This window comes from Aulonocara sp. 'chitande type north' Nkhata Bay, linkage group LG3 (genome assembly GCF_057382095.1).
Source record: "Aulonocara sp. 'chitande type north' Nkhata Bay isolate Kocher_YH1m ecotype deep benthic linkage group LG3, A_spYH_male_GT1.1, whole genome shotgun sequence".
NCBI classification, from domain to species: domain Eukaryota; kingdom Metazoa; phylum Chordata; class Actinopteri; order Cichliformes; family Cichlidae; genus Aulonocara; species Aulonocara sp. 'chitande type north' Nkhata Bay.
Genome location: NC_141346.1, coordinates 37,768,770 through 37,784,571, shown reverse-complemented (window position 1 = coordinate 37,784,571; position 15,802 = coordinate 37,768,770). Strand labels below are relative to the sequence as shown.

The 15,802-nt window shown below is 40.3% G+C and overlaps 1 protein-coding gene across 1 annotated transcript; it reads right to left on the bottom strand.

The window, feature by feature from the left end:
* Positions 1-2,732: 2,732 nt before the first annotated feature.
* LOC147335484 (protein mono-ADP-ribosyltransferase PARP14-like) lies at positions 2,733-14,219 on the bottom strand. The gene is made up of 14 exons (XM_086279499.1): positions 13,970-14,219; positions 13,748-13,872; positions 10,210-11,724; positions 9,889-10,125; positions 9,288-9,512; positions 9,097-9,151; positions 8,788-8,934; positions 7,978-8,040; positions 7,717-7,893; positions 7,453-7,629; positions 6,707-7,336; positions 6,230-6,366; positions 5,092-5,272; positions 2,733-4,199 (listed from the first exon to the last, which is right to left on the bottom strand). The coding sequence occupies exons 1-14, from the start codon at positions 14,139-14,141 to the stop codon at positions 3,913-3,915; spliced, it is 4,128 nt and encodes a 1,375-aa protein (XP_086135625.1). The 5' UTR covers positions 14,142-14,219; the 3' UTR covers positions 2,733-3,912.
* Positions 14,220-15,802: the final 1,583 nt, after the last annotated feature.

Here is a 15,802-nt window from a genome sequence, read left to right as displayed (position 1 = left end):
ACTGTGAGAAATAAAAATGTAAGAATGTGTTCTTAAATGAAGCTTTCACTGATTCGCTGCACCATCTAGGGGTACAAAGTGGTATTACATAAGAAATTCAACATGTTTCTGGTTCTACCTCATTATTGCAATCTGTTAATAATCTCAGTTAAGTTTGGAAGATTTTTAGATATTTTTAGACCAAGGGCTTTACAATAAGCACCTTCAAAGCTACTTTATGGTGAATTAAAGTAAAGCTGCACCTTAGAACACACATGCATCAACACTACAATGAGCGGGTTGAGGGAGGTTTGGAGTCTTCTCCCACCCCCATTCTCTGCGGCCTGCTGGAGCGGGAGGGCTAGGTGGAGTTGGCCGTCCGACTGCGGTCTGGAGTGTGGGGCCTCCCTGCTGCTACGGAGTCGGGGTGGTCTGCCTCTCCCCACCGCAGGGAAAAGGGTAACACCACCTGGGTCTGGGTGCAGTTCCCCCCTCCAGGGGCAAGGGTACCTAGACCTGGTTTGTAGAGTACGCTTGGGGAGTGTGATCGTGTGTACAGCGTCTCTTTATGTCTGTCTCCACGTTGGTTGAGTGTGGAGTGAGTGCATATGAGAGCATGAGGGTGGGAATGGATGTTTGTGTCTGTGTGTGCCTGTATGTCTGTGTCTATATGTCAGGTTGGGTATCAGACGCCACCTCTCTGGGGACACCTCAGGCCCTCCAAGGTTTGGAGGCCTATCTCCACCCACCACCACTTCCCCTGCCGGTGGCGGACTCCCTCAGACATCGGTGCGTTGGTGGTTCTTTGTGTCTGGGGATGGGCGTCCAGGTACACACCGGCTCACTCCTTGGCGGCCGCTTATCGGGGCCTGGAGCCTGGGGCTCGCTCGGGCCCCTTCGGGGATGGGGTGCCCCCGGCCTCTCGGCCTGGGGCTCGGTCACTCAGGCACAGCTGGCGGCCGGCGGAGCTCACGGGCGCGTCACTGCAACTCCCCCTGGCTTCTGCTCCGCGGCTGCTGAGTGAACCCTCATCTGGGACTCTCCTCAGCTCTTACTGGAACAGTGGTGCGGCTGCCCCTCTGTTGGTCTTCCATGGTCTCTTGTGTTCTGGGGGCCTCTGGATGTCTGGAGTTTTGATCTCCTCCATACCTGCTTCACACCCTGGAGGACGGGGCTGTGGCCCCCCCACACTCCCTAGCAGATCGTTACATGGAGAAACCTTTGGAATACAAGCACGCTGATCCACACAGGTATGCACACGGGTGTTCACTGCTCGTAGACCCAAATTACACCTTTCTTGGCTGCTACTTCGAAGCACATCTGTCCTGCGTGCTGCACAACAACATTGAATATTTAGTATTTACTGCTGTTTACACTTAGCTAGATTAATGCGATGGTGTTGTGTTTAGTATGTTGCTTTGTTTCTTTTTTTTTTTGTCTTTTTTTGCTTGTTTTCTATTCTTCTCTCAACAGGTGATCCAGGAGATTTTTATTTTTTTTCTCCCCCCCTTTCTCTCTGTCCCTCTCCCCTTCTGTTTTTCCTTTCCTTCCTCTTTCTTTCTCCCTTTCCTATCTCTCACTCATGTCTGTCCCGTCTGTAACATCTGTAAATAAAATATAATAAATAATAAAAACAAAGATCGACCAAATGGACCAATACGGCAATGCCACGATGATCCATTTGGCAAAGTAAATCCATTGGGTATCCTTGTTGGTCTTCAGACAACAATTCTGATGGCTAAAGAACCAAATGGGACAGGCGGAAAAAAAAAAAAAAAAAAAAAAAGAATTAAAGTAAAGCTGCGATGCTGTGTCTTCTTAAGTAGAGACTTAAAGGTGCGCATCACATTATAAATTGAAATGTCCCATATGTGAAACTTTTAGCCTGCAATTACAACAATAATAAAAAAAAAATCTCATCAGGATGTTTGGGTATCCTCTGTTGTGTTGTTTTAATTTTTATGTGTGTGTCTTTTAAAGTCTGAACTGTAACATCACAGTGTGGTTTTTGTCCCACTCAATCACCTGACATGTTGTCGTCCCTCAGAGGATGCTGTGTTTCTGGATGATGAGATGGAGAGGGAGGAGTGTGATGACCGAGATGGGGATCATCTATCATGGTTTCTATGATGACATTGCTGAGACTGACTGGAACTATGGACAGGTCAGAGAAAACCAGACTGAGGCTCTTCAGGACTTATTTACCAGTTGTCTTGTGACTGACCTGAGGGTTTTTATGCCTAGTTCAGGGGTCGGCAACCTGCGGCTCCGGAGCCGCATGCGGCTCTTTAGTCCTTATAGTGTGGCTCCGCGTGGTTTGGGAAAATAAATTAGAAGTATTTAGCTGAAGTGTATTTTATTTATGTTAGTTCTTTTTTAACTTGTAGTTCTAGAAATATAAAAATACAATTATATTCTATTATTTTTTCATCGCTCAAAATAAGCGTCATACCCGCCGAAACAACATGCATTTATCGAGACTTTCAACCCCAGGTAGGCCAGTTATGGATCTTCGGATCCACATTATGTCAGCAGCTATTCTCCTCCCTGAACTATGTTAAAAACAAACACCGCTCACGCCTCACAGATGACAGCTTACAGTCCTGCGTAAAGATGAAAGCCCCGATTTGCAGACGCTGTGCGCAGAGGTTCAGGAGCAGAAGTCCCATTGTAAACATATCACGGCAGACCCGACAATGTTTCCATGAACACGCGTTACAGCTTCTCTTTATTGACCACTTTTCACACACGGTTACTGTACGCATACAGCCGGCTGCAGCTTTTCAGCTCACAGCCCGACACACACCAACAACAGCATAGAGAGCACAGACGTTAAGACTGCGAGGCGTGATTGCGGGTGCCGCTCAGGTGCGTCCGCCTCCCCTGCAGCAGCGCTTCAGACCACGCCCCGCCACACACATTAACCAGGTAAAATACATATTTAGGCAGAATTTTGCAAATATCAATTTTCTTTTTTTTTTTTTTGCAGCATAGTGCTTTTTTTCCAATTATTTTTTAAAAGTCAAGTCAAGGCTCCAAAAGCCCAAAGGTGATATAAGGCTGGCGGCTCACCACAGTTTCTGTTTGCTACACGGATCATTTTAGTTCAGCTGGGTGTCTTTCCTTTTGTTATATTTCTTTAAGAGTTCAAAATGTGTTCATTACATAAATAACATGTAAGTTTCTCTGTAGCACTTCATGGATTTCATAAGCAACACACCTTAGTTGTTCACACAAAGCATAAAAGTAAAAAACAATATATACAGTGTTATCTTCATTTTAGATGTCAAAAAGTATTTGCGGCTCCCAGTGTTTTCTTTTGCTTGGAAACCGGGTCCAAATGGCTCTTTGGGTGTAAAAGGTTGCTGGCCCCTGGCCTAGTTCAACGTGTTCATTTCCCATTTAGAGTAAGATAGACAATAACGAAGGTGTAAATTAGAGCTCGTGTCCCTGAGATTCTCAGTCAGGTCCAACACTGTCTTGGTATGGTCTGGTTTTATTAAAATAAATAAATAAATAAATAAAATATAAACTAAGATAACTGCCAAAATCCTCAGCTTGGGGGTTTAAACAGGAAGTCTGCTGTTGATTACCCACCTCTAATTTCTCAAGAATGGACCATTGTCAGTCAGTAAATCTTTATTAGGGTATTGTGCCATGTTCTCAGATTAATTAGATGTATTCAAAGCACTTTACACTTGGCAAGGTGAAGATGTAAGAAGATCAACCAAATAAAAGATTAAAACCTGCATAATTGTGTAACATGTTTCCAGTGTTTATGTACATATATGTAACTTTTAATTTCATTTGAAGCAGCTGCTGTTTAGCTAGGTCGGTGACAGTGACAATTCAATTTGTAACTTTTATATTATTCATAATTGATTTTTCAGACACTTTCATTTATAAACAGTGGAAAACACTTTTCCTTTACTCTCACTTGAATGTGATGAGGTAATCAGGGTACGCTTGGTTGTCATGAAACACAACATACATGCTGGGGTTATCCATTTTGTCTACCACACTGTCATAGCGGTCATGAGGCTGCTGGGTGTTTCGAGGTGGAGGCACCTTCATGGTAGCTTGGCCCTGAGCGAAGACACCTGTGAGGACTCGGGCGACGAACATTAACTGAGAACCATCAGCAGCTGGTTTGGAGTAGGTGGGTTGAGCCGAGTAGTTGGCATTTACAGCAAAGTAGGTCCCAAGACCGTATGCAGTTGCTGAGGGTGAAAAGAGAAAAGGAAATTAACAACAGGTGATTGTATTTACACTGTAGTGACACAGAACTAGTTACTAGTTCACTAACCCTGCCTTTGTTACAAGTACTGTTTATTTCATATCTTTCACCAGGTGTTCAAGATTTTAACCATGCAGTGGATTGCAGCATGTTTTATTAGTGCATACAGGAACATAAAAACATGTCTTTAAGAAATCAAGTGCCGTTACTCTACTAGGCCTCGTTTTTATTGTTAACTCAGTGTCCCTGGGTCTTGTCCCTTGTGTTATGAATAAATCTTTTTTTTTTTTTTGGTACCGGTACTGGTTTTATTTTGTTGTACATATCTGCAACACCTTAAAGGCCGGTCCGTGAAAATTCTGTTGGACATAAACTGATCCATGGTGCAAAAACGGTTGGGGACCGCTGCTCTTCAGGTCCCACCACAACATTTGACTTTGGGCTATTGTAGCACTTTTCTTGTCTTCTTTTAGCCATTTTTTATTGTCCTATTGACCCAGCATTGTATAATTTTGAGCATTTGACTTTCTAGAACAGAGACGTTCATTGTTGACTGAATGACTCTAAGGTGCAAAATCGTTTAACGCATTTGGCTGTTAACTCACGGGCTGCTGATTTCAGACGACCCAGGGATGTAGTCTCTATGCTTAGAAGTCAAGCACTATTCTATTTTCACAGAGTTCTAGATATCTACCAAAGCAGGTGGAGGCATAATCATCCAGAGAAGAGCTGCTTTATAACAAGCTTTAAAACTCTAAAACCATAAAGAACACCAATCTTTCCATTAAGGAATATAAAGAATGTAAGAAGTAAAGAACCATTTATAACACAAAGTTTTGGTTCAGTAAATGTGGACTCTATAAAAAGATTATTACCATTTTGTCCAGCAAAGCTCCTGTTGAATCCAGTTTTCACTATGGAGTCGCAATTTTCCTGGGTCGTCCCGTGGTACAGAAGTTTCTCCCCTGCTCCTCCCTCCTGTGCGTTCTTATCAGAAATGTGCTTCCTCTGTGCTTCATAGGTGCGCCGCAGGTGAACGTTCTGCAAACGCTCAATCTGACATGAGAGAAGAAGGACAAAGGATTAAAGAGCTGCCTAACAAGATAATCCAGGATATTAATTACATCTGAGGGGTAGTTCAAAGTATGTCATCATAGTGGTGGCATAGTTTCAATGGTGGATTGAAAGTAAAATCCTCCTAAAATCCCAAATGAATGCTGAAATAAATAAACACAATTTAATTAAATGAATCATCTTTTAAAAGAGGAAATGAATTTATTTGTAAAATGTGACATTGACTGATTTGGAATTAAATTTTAATATTATTTTATTCTTCCCTTTTCTATATAAATGTGTTTTGTTACTGATAAAAGAAGTTTTCATATCACTGAATGTGGGAGTGAAGCTGTGGAACAGACTTAGTGAGGAACTCAAACACTAAGTCTGTTCCACAGTTTGTCTCCGTTTCTCGTCATGTTGTCAGTCTTCATGTCCTACTGCCATGTACCCCCCATGTGCAGTTTACTTCATGTTGCCACGCTGCTTAGTTACCATTCCAGGAGTTTTGTTTTGTACTTTCAGTTTGTAGTTCTCAGCAATAAAGCTGCATAAGTTCATGTTTCGTCTCTGGAGTGCTGCATTTGGGTCCAACCTCTGCTTGCCACACAGCCAGACCTTGACAAACCCCCTTTTAACATGTTGTTACTGATTATGATTATTTAGTGTTAAGCCCCAATAGCAAAAACAACCATAACAATACGTGGACGCATAAGCAAAATCATGTTTTCGATGACATTGCCATTGCAGGATTTTGTTTTTTGCTAATAGTCAAAAAACAAAACAAAAAAAGCCAAAGAATTGAATAAACAACTGTTATATTTAGTGAATCAAAATAAATAAACTGTTCTATTGACTAAAGAAGAATAAAGTAGCGACAAAGCAGCATTCATATTATAAGACAGGTAATATAAATAGAAACTGAAATGTTCCCTTACACAAAGGACAGCCACCCACCTTCATCACAGTTTTGGCAACAGTTCGTTTGAAGGCCTCCTTCACTGCCCGGTACTCTGCAGAGGAAGGCTCCAGTGTAACAACCTTCAAGCTCTCATTAGCAGCCATGCTGTCCCAGTACAGAGGGTAAGTAAAGTCTGAAAGAGACAAGCATATATAGCATATACCACATGAGAAGACACCTAGAGCCTATGTTGAGTTTTATTTTGCTATTTACTGCAAATCTTTAATGAAGCACGTAAAAAGAAAAAAAGATTTTAATAGTATCATGAATGAATACAACCAAAACTTGCAATGGAGCCCGTCTGACAATATTATAACACTCCTGTTAAATCAACATGATCCAACCTTATCAGCTGATCTAGGATTTTCATACTTTTTGTTTAAAAGTGAACAGTTTATGGTTGCTTTCATGTTTCACAATGACTTTTGCAACCTTCTTTACTACAAGTAGTTTTTTAGTTTCTTTCTTCTCACCTCTCAGATTCTCAAGTCGCTTTAGCTTCATCGCCTGTCTGCTCAGTTGCTGTGTGGCCATCATTGTCTGTAGATTAACCTCCCATACGAGTCCCTGTGCGTCTTTTATTCCTTCTGTTAATTCGTTGTTTTCCAGTTGGTGATTGGCTGTTCTGGGAAGTCTTTCCCAGTTTCCGTTATGTGCCAGGATGCACCAAACAACTCGGAGGTACAAATCCTCCTCCACCCTGACTCTCACCTCATTAGCAAGACCCATTAACTGACACTGATTCATTTTCTGCATCACCCGGGTGACCCCGTCTTTCAACCCACTCACTGTTAGAGAGCCAGACTGATCAGTTTGCATGAATAAACCCTCAGACTCCACCAGCTCCTTCAGCTCCATCATGTCATCCTGGTCGAGGGGTTCCAGTTCCTCCTTTAAGAAGGTGTTACTGGAGCACTGTGTGTGATATTGATGCTTCAGCTTTTCCATGGCATCATCAACGTCTTTTTTGGAAAGACCCAGGAACATGAAGACAGACTGCTGACTTGTAGAGCTGATTTGGAGACTGCTGAGGTATGCACTCACAGAATGAGGAGGCTGTTGTTGCTGTACTTGAACTGGAAGTACTGGAAGTACTGGAAGTACTAGAACAAATCAGTAAAAAATTTCAGTAAAATAAATTTGTAATCAGTTTTTATTTTCAAATTCGTTTTAAAATTCAATTGCACATAAGATGTCAGTTTGTGAATATTTCTGTCACCTCTGTTGATGACAGCTGAGGAATACATCTGCATCGCTTTCTCTTTAAAAGCCAAGAAGACATCGATCTTAATCAGGGTGAGACGGATGTTGGTGAGGCTGTTCATAGATGATGCAGAAGCCTTGATCCCTTGAAGAATGGCTCCTGCTACAATCGCAGGATTCAACCCTCCAGCTCCTGAAAAAACACCACTTGCATTTAGGTGTGTGTGTTTGTGTTTCACAACAAACTGAATGAATAGAAATGCCCCAAAAAAATACTTACCAGCACAGATGGCAGGAATTGCCACTGAACTGTATTTATAGCATTCACAATAGGCAATGATATCACACACAAGTTGTTCAATGAGAGCTTGATCCTTTTCTCCACATACATGAAAAATTGCTTTACAGGGGAAGTTTCCAGACTGGGTCACATAAATTTCTCCTCGATTCACTTTTGCTGCACAGAAAGTGACACAGGAAGCATGAGTGAGAGTCAGATAAGTAAGATGAGAAGGTAAGTAGCAGCTTCTCTTTTTCTCACCTGCTTTCAGTTTAGCTTCCACCTCTGGTCCAGCTACAGTTAAGATGTCTTTGCATACTCCATCTGTAGATGACGAAAAATCAGAAAAATATATATTAAAGAACTTATAATCTGTCCGTGAAGGAAAGCTTGTGAAGCATACAGTGAGTCATCAACCCTATTTCCCCTAATCAATCTAAATGCATTTATGGGAAATGGTACTCACAGGTAAGTCAAAGGTTAATCCCTGCCAAACCTGCTTGGCTGGAGATCAAACATTTCTCATGCCAGGTTGACACCACAGGCAGTATACCAGTTCACCACGTCACCTCTGTTCCCTGCCAGACTGTTATTGACTCACTTGTCTTTGTTATAGTTTGATCATCTGATTGCTTTCCATCGCCTGTGCCTCAGAGTTTTGGATTGCCATCCACTAAGACTAATGTGCATATTATGCGTAATATGCACTTTATTTCACTATGTGAAACTATAATCATGATAGGTATGAGATCCAAAATACAACAAATTATCTAGTGTTGCAGCTCCATATGCATCACAAAATGTCAAACTGTCAGTTATGCTCTTCATAAGTATATAGTGAGGTTTTTAGCTAATCCAAGAGGCTTGTTAATAATGCTAGATGAAAACTTCAAAGATTACAATCATATGGGTATCCCTATATCTGTGCAGATTTTCATGAAGAGCTGTTTTCCTTTGTCATCCATAGAGAGCTATGCTACCATTGTGGTTAAAAATAACTTCAAAGTTACATCATGGGCCTCCTGCTCACTCCGCCTTCCTGCCTTTATATGCATCCTCGGTTTCACCTACCAAGGTTAAAATTTTGGAAGTCTGTTGTGTTCACCACAGCATCTGTAGTCTCATTAGTGATGTCACCAAACACCACATGTAGTTTAACTCCACTTCCCACTGTTATGATGATGTCATCTAGGTCGCTGGTGAGGGACCTGAAGATTGCTGAGATGAAGAACACCACACATTCGATTTTGTTTGACATTTAATCTGATGACTGAGGGTGCTGATGAATATGGTAAAATATGACACTGGCTGAATGCTTTTTATCTGCTCACTATTCATTAATGTCACATAATAAAGACAGTCTGAGTAGTGCTAGTTTACCTTGGCCTCCCTGGTTCATATTTAAGCTGAGCTGTTTGTAGACATCGTGGTAGCACTGTAAATAAAAACACAAGAATAACAACATAAATAATTGATGTCTGGTCAGGACAGCCCTGTTCTTGTTTTTTAAAGTGTTTTATAAATAAAGTATGATATGCATATCAGATCAGGACATATCGATTGACACTGACCGCCTCAGAATCAGGGTAACCAGGTTTAATGACAATGTGGATGTTTGTAAGAGATCCAGAGGATGCAGATAATCCAAACTGGTGAATGACGTCAGTCAACACTTGAATAGCTTCTCTCAGCGGGTATTGTAAAACAATTCCTGGCCCAATGATTGGAATGGCCACTGAACCCAAATTCAGCTGTGCACAGAGCTCCAGACACCTCTTCAGACCGTTACCAAGAGCCTGCAAATCAAAAGTTACATATTTTAAACTATGTTTTCAAACTGTTGGATTGCACACTGCAACTAACAGAGCACACATGGAAAACAGTGAGGCTGCACAAAAAGTTCAATTTGTTTGTATAAGACTGCTCTTGCAGTTATCTGGTTGGTACATTAATGCTTTCGCTTTTCAATTAAATTAAGAAATATTTTATTGTATATTTTTTTGTCTCGATTCTACTTTTGCACATACACGTAGATATCATCTGATTATTCCAATTAATACTTTCATCTATGTACAGCTATAAAGTGGATTTCAATGGTTTTCTGAAGGTAAATTAAATATGAATTAGCACTTCTCCATCACCAGAAGTGTTAATGAAAGTCCTTAATTTTACCTGAACGCTCTTTCCTCTTACTCCGTCCCAAGGCAAGCACTCAATGAAGAAAATCCTGGAGCAGCCCAGAGATGGAGGTGCATCAACCAGCTGAACATCACCAGGGGCGAGGGCACAACTGGCTAAGACTGAATCAAACTTTAACTTTAATACATTCCCAGCTTTGGCCAACAAACTGTTGCCAATATTTGTAGAAGTCAGCTGTTTGTTGAGCATGGGGACCACCAGAACATCCACCTGCAGAAATAATATTGAATAACATGAATATTGATATTTTATTTTGAGACTATGGGAAATAGAATTGAATGGAAATAATCAAACCTGTTCATTTTCTAAACTGCTGAGTTTGATCTTCAGGTTTGTTCTGTTGATTGCAGAGTTTCCAACTGTGCTGTACATGCTGCTGCTGTAGCTGAGAGATCTAGGTGTGTCGCTGAGTCTGCTGGTGTTTCGTGGTCTTTGCACGTTTGGGGTGGCTGCAGTTTGCTTCTCTCGGATAATGACGTGACAGGAACCCTCTATCAGCTCTTTAGTCACTTTACCCTCTTCCTGGAAGTACTGCTGAGCCCCTGGTCCATCTAGAGTCAAAGTGTCTACTACAACACTGTCTAGAGTTGATGTTAGGGCCTCCTTGACCTCCTGAACATGACATCGAGGACCAGACACAAACACACAAGGATTTGGAAAATGTGAGGCTTGTAAGGTCACCTTGGTCTGCTTCATGCCAATCAAGTCTAAGATTTTATTAAAACAGTCGACCATTTCAGGATGAAGCAGATTGATGTTTTCTTGAGTTGAAACTTGATTCAACTGGAAGTCATGAAGAACTTCATTGAGCTTGGCCACATTTTCACTGTAGCCCACCAGTTGGACGTTGGTTGTTGAGGTTCCCCTGGCGCCTGGCATGTAGCTGATGTCCACTCTGAACTCTCTACTGTTTGCCTCGTTCTTGGCTTTCATCAGAATTTCTTTCAACCTGTTGAGATCTATTGCACCCTGCAGCTGTACAGTGGTCACTTTAAGGTCTCTCATTACTGCTGCCTCGGCCTCATTCAGAGCATCAGAGGACAAACTGGACAGAACCAGATCTGCACCCACCTCAAAGAAAACAGGGTTTCTGAGGCTCTGCTGGAAGCGAGTTTGGTATTTTGGGATGGCATCACTGGTCTTCATGAAGGTTAGCAGAGCTGTAGGGAACTTAACGCTCTTCTCCTTTACGTTCTTAATCAGTTCAACCAGTTTTGCAGCTCCTGACTGCACCTCTTTGTCAGGGCCCTCCAAAGTGATCATGGCACTACCTCTGATGATTGCAACCTCTGGACAATTAGCACGCATTTCTCGATTGAACTCTTCTTCTATGAGCTTGAACTTCTTCTCCACAATTGGCACTTCCTTTTTGGTGGGTAGGCTTTTTTCCAGAATTGCAATCTTCTCCTTCATGGCATCAACCTCTCCTACAACCACAGCATAGCCACTCTCTGTGTAAACTTTGATATCATCTGTCTTAAAGGCCGAGTCCTGCAGTACCATTTTCATCTGTTTTGGCTCAAGCACATGATAGCAGAGGTAGGTCTCGGTGAGCCGAATGAAGACCTGATCCACTTGACACTCCCATTTCTCTGCAGCACCACCAAATCCTCCTCCTGGACCCTTGTCAACCTCCCCTCTAACCAAAACTTCTTCTTCATCAAAATTTAGCTCCACTGTGCAGTCGATTGAAGACAGTTGTTTTTCCAAAAATTTGTATGCTTTACAGTTGTCTCTCAGGAAAAACATCAGGAAAACATCTATCCTGAAAGTCTTCTCAAGACCCTTTATGTTTGGGTTTCTAGAGCTCTGAAAGAGGGAAAGAAAAAAAATCTGTCAATTTATGATATACGATAGGCTACTTATTGTAAACAGTGGGAGTGTACCACATAGGCCTGGGCAGTAAGTCAAAAATGAATCACAACCGTCATTCAAAACCTCTAATTGACGTAATCTTTACCATGTCTGTTTTTTTTTTATTTCTTTTTACTTTAAATCTATTAATACTCCATCCAATATGTGCCATCTCTGCTATGTCCAGTCCGTTGCCCCAATTCACACTGTGTGACACTGTGTTAGAACAGAAATATGCTACAGGCCTGTTTCTAAAACAGTCTGGGTATTTGTGTATAATGTAAAGGAAAGCAGAATGCAATGATTGGTGAATAATTTAAAGGTTTTTTATCTGTGTGCTAGCAGAGTGCAGTCTCCATGGATTTCACAAAGAATTTAATATTTTGTTCACTCTGGCCACTATATTAGGTACACCTCTTTAAGCGTATTAATACATAAGGATAATCAGCCAATCACACGCAATTAACAATATAGACATGGTCAAGAGGATCTTCTGAAGTTCGAACTCAGCATCAGAATGAAAAATAAATTTGGGCTGCTTTGATTTATTTCTACTGGGATTTTCCTACACAACCATCTCTAGGGATTACAGAGAATGGACTGAAAAAGAGAAAATATCCAATTCTCTGCATGAAAACGTCTTCTTGATGTCAGAGGTCAGAGGAGAATGGCCAGACTGCTTCGAGTTTACTTCTTCCTGCATGTGTGTTCTTAATAAACTCTTCATCTGATTGCACTCTACTGGGGCCTCCATTGGTTTGTTTTTGTGCCACTTGTCGAATTCGGGACAGATTCATACAGTCCTATGTTGATAAAAACACATTAAATTAATATCTGTTTATATGTTTTTGTTTTTGATTGTTATATCTGACTCTGACACTGTGTTAGAACAGAAATATGCTACAACCCTGTTTCTAAAACGGACAGGATATTGTGCACAATGTAACTGAAAGTAGAATGCAATGACTGGTGATAATTTAGAACACAATATTATTTCATTTGTGTGCCAACGGGATGCAGTGTCAATGGATTCCACAAAGAATTTAATATTTTGTTGTATTTCAGATATATATATCTACTGGGATTTTCCCACACAACCATCTCCAGGGATTACAGAGAATGGAATGAAAAAGAGAAAATATCCAATTCTCTGCATGAAAACGTCTTCTTGATGTCAGAGGTCAGAGGATGGTCAGACTGCTTTGACTTGATAGGAAGGAAACATTAACTCAAATAACATCACAACATTATAATAAAAAATTAACTGCAAAGATTTAAAGCAGCACTGAAGTCTTCCCTGTTACTCTCAAGGTGTACCTAATAAAGTGTCCAGTGAGAGTGTTACCATCTGGCTTTTTATGACCTATGTGTTTTGTTTTGTTTTTAAAAACAGTATCTTTGATGGTATGGAGATGGAGTATCATACATGGCACTGGTTTCTTCCTTATCTACAAAGGCTTTAAATGCAAAATAGTGTATAAAGTTTTTGTATTTGTATCTACATACTGTGCCGTCTACATGATGTATTTTTCAGGGAAGGCTTTCTTATTTAAAAAATGCTGAACTAGACTGTATATTTACACTCTGTATTAACAGCAAGACTCAGAAGTGAAAGAAACCTGAGAACTGTCAGCCACTGAAAACACTGAGGCACAATGAAATGAAAGCTATAAAAAAGAGGGCCCAGCAAAAGTGGAGCAAACACATAGTTCTCTATATTTGTCCCTGACGTCAAATTTAATGATCGTGTATCTTTTTTTTTAAAAGGACTGTTTTACTATTTAAAATGTATTCTTTGCAGTACTTACAGTGTCTTTGAAATATTTTATAATCATCTGTTTTTTGTCAATATTGTCCTCAGCTGTCCAACTTCCCCTGGAGGCTAACTCATTCCTCTTAAACTAGTTTGGCCACATTATTCTGGCGCTCAGTTTTTACTGTAACCAAAAGTCATGTTTGAAAGAGCAGTAAACTGTACCAGTGATTGGCTTGTCGATGGCTGGTCAGAGGTCTGTGGTGAACTTGTCCGGCTCACGGTCAGCCGCACTTCTCCACTCGGAAGAGTGATGGTGTGAAACTTCCTCTGCAAAACTCTGTCTTGATCTGGAAAACATCCATAAACAGAGTCACTGAAACAGCCTGAATTTAAACACAAATCTAAATTTTTTTTTTTTTTTTTACAAATGATCGACTGTCCTACCCTCTTTTAACTTGAAACAGATTTTATAAACTCTTCCTCCGAGTTTTTCAAGATTTCCGCAGTCGCCACCCCCGGAGTCTCGCCTTTTCTGAAAGTATCTCCTCACTTTCTCCTTCTCTCTGTCTGTAAAGTCAGTGGCTTCAAAAAACAGTGGATACGGATATTCATCCATTTTATCTGCAATTCTACACTAACATGAGAACTTTCAGCCCGTCTAACACTTGTTTGTGTCGCTCTGTCACGGCCTGTTTTTGTTTCACTTTCACTTTTAAAGTATCACATCCTGGTGTTTACACGCCCACACCCAGCAATGGAAAAAGTCCGCATTTAATTCTCAGGGGCTTTTCTCGGCTCACCTGCTCTGCAGGTACTTTAAAGGTGTGTCAGCTGTCAGAGTATAACTCTAAATTATATTTATGTCTTAATATGATTTTGAGAAAGACATTTTACCAGTAATTATGCTTACAACAATTAAGGGTTCCTATTTTATGCTTCATCTGATCTGCAAATATATTTCACATAAACCCATCCATCCATTCGTCCTCTTGCGCTTATCCCTATCTGGACGCACTGGAGCTGGAGCGTATCCCAGCTACCATAGGTCTGTAGAGGCGGGGCACACCCTGAACATACACGAATCCCTTCGTGTAAAACCTTCCTTATATCCTGTAATATTACCACACCGACCCACTAGGTGTCATTATAGACCCAAAACTGTGTCAGTGCAGTGAAACGTAATAATAATTACATTTAAGGTGTTTTTATTCATGTTTTGCTTCATGTGACATTTCGGTTTAATTCATGAAGTGGCTTTCAGAGTGAAAGAAAACAAAACATAATAGCAATAGAGCCAGTTCTAAAATGTTAATTTGTTAATACAGTGAATGAAAAGATGTTATTTAAAATGTTTATAGAAACTATCAAACCGTTTTAAGAAGTAAAGCACAATTATTGCTTGTACTGATGTACTGATAAAATGCATTTATGTAGGTGTTATGTGTGTATTCTTTAATAAATAAATAAATGTTCAGGATGTTCAGACACACACGGCCCTGAGTGTCAGAGGAATGAATCTAAAATCTGGAAATCAGTCAGTTTTTGTACCTGTATCTTTGATTATTCTTTCTCAAATAGTTTATTTTAAGAGCTAAAACAGTATATGTTAAAATTCACAGGGCAAAAAAGCATCACTGATTTAATACATTTTTAAAACACTGAAATTTTCATAAAGCCACAGCTACTAAACAAACTCAAAATGCCATAATATTCACTGCTGAGGAAATTACACATCATTCACTTCATTATTAAACTCTGCATTTACTTATAAGTCATCAAGTGTTTTCATTTTCACATGAATGCCTGTTTACACTTATAGATTTTGTCTTGGTCTTCCACAGTGTTCTTCCACATTCTCACATGTAGTTTCAAGTAGTAATCTACAAATATCTAAAGCTCAGACCCCAAACTTTAGAGTTCAATTGAAGTAAGCTTAGTTTATTATGCATGAACAAATAATGACATGTTTTTTTCAACATATGGTTTGAATAACATTGTTGAAATGCTCATATTTTACGTGTAAATTGACAGAAAGACCAGAGACCTGACATAAATTATATGTTGAACTGTCTCGACATGAACAGTGATCTGTGCCTCTTTAAATATGTCCTTCCCATTCAAAGGTGCTTCAGCAGCCCCGCCTACAAGGGCTGGGAAAATCTGCCTCTTCTATTTTCATCTCACTCTGTTACATCAGTTACATCGATTCTTAATGTATTTTAACATTACCATGTTTCCCAGAAAAGCTCCTATTGAATCAGTTTTTTATGATGGACT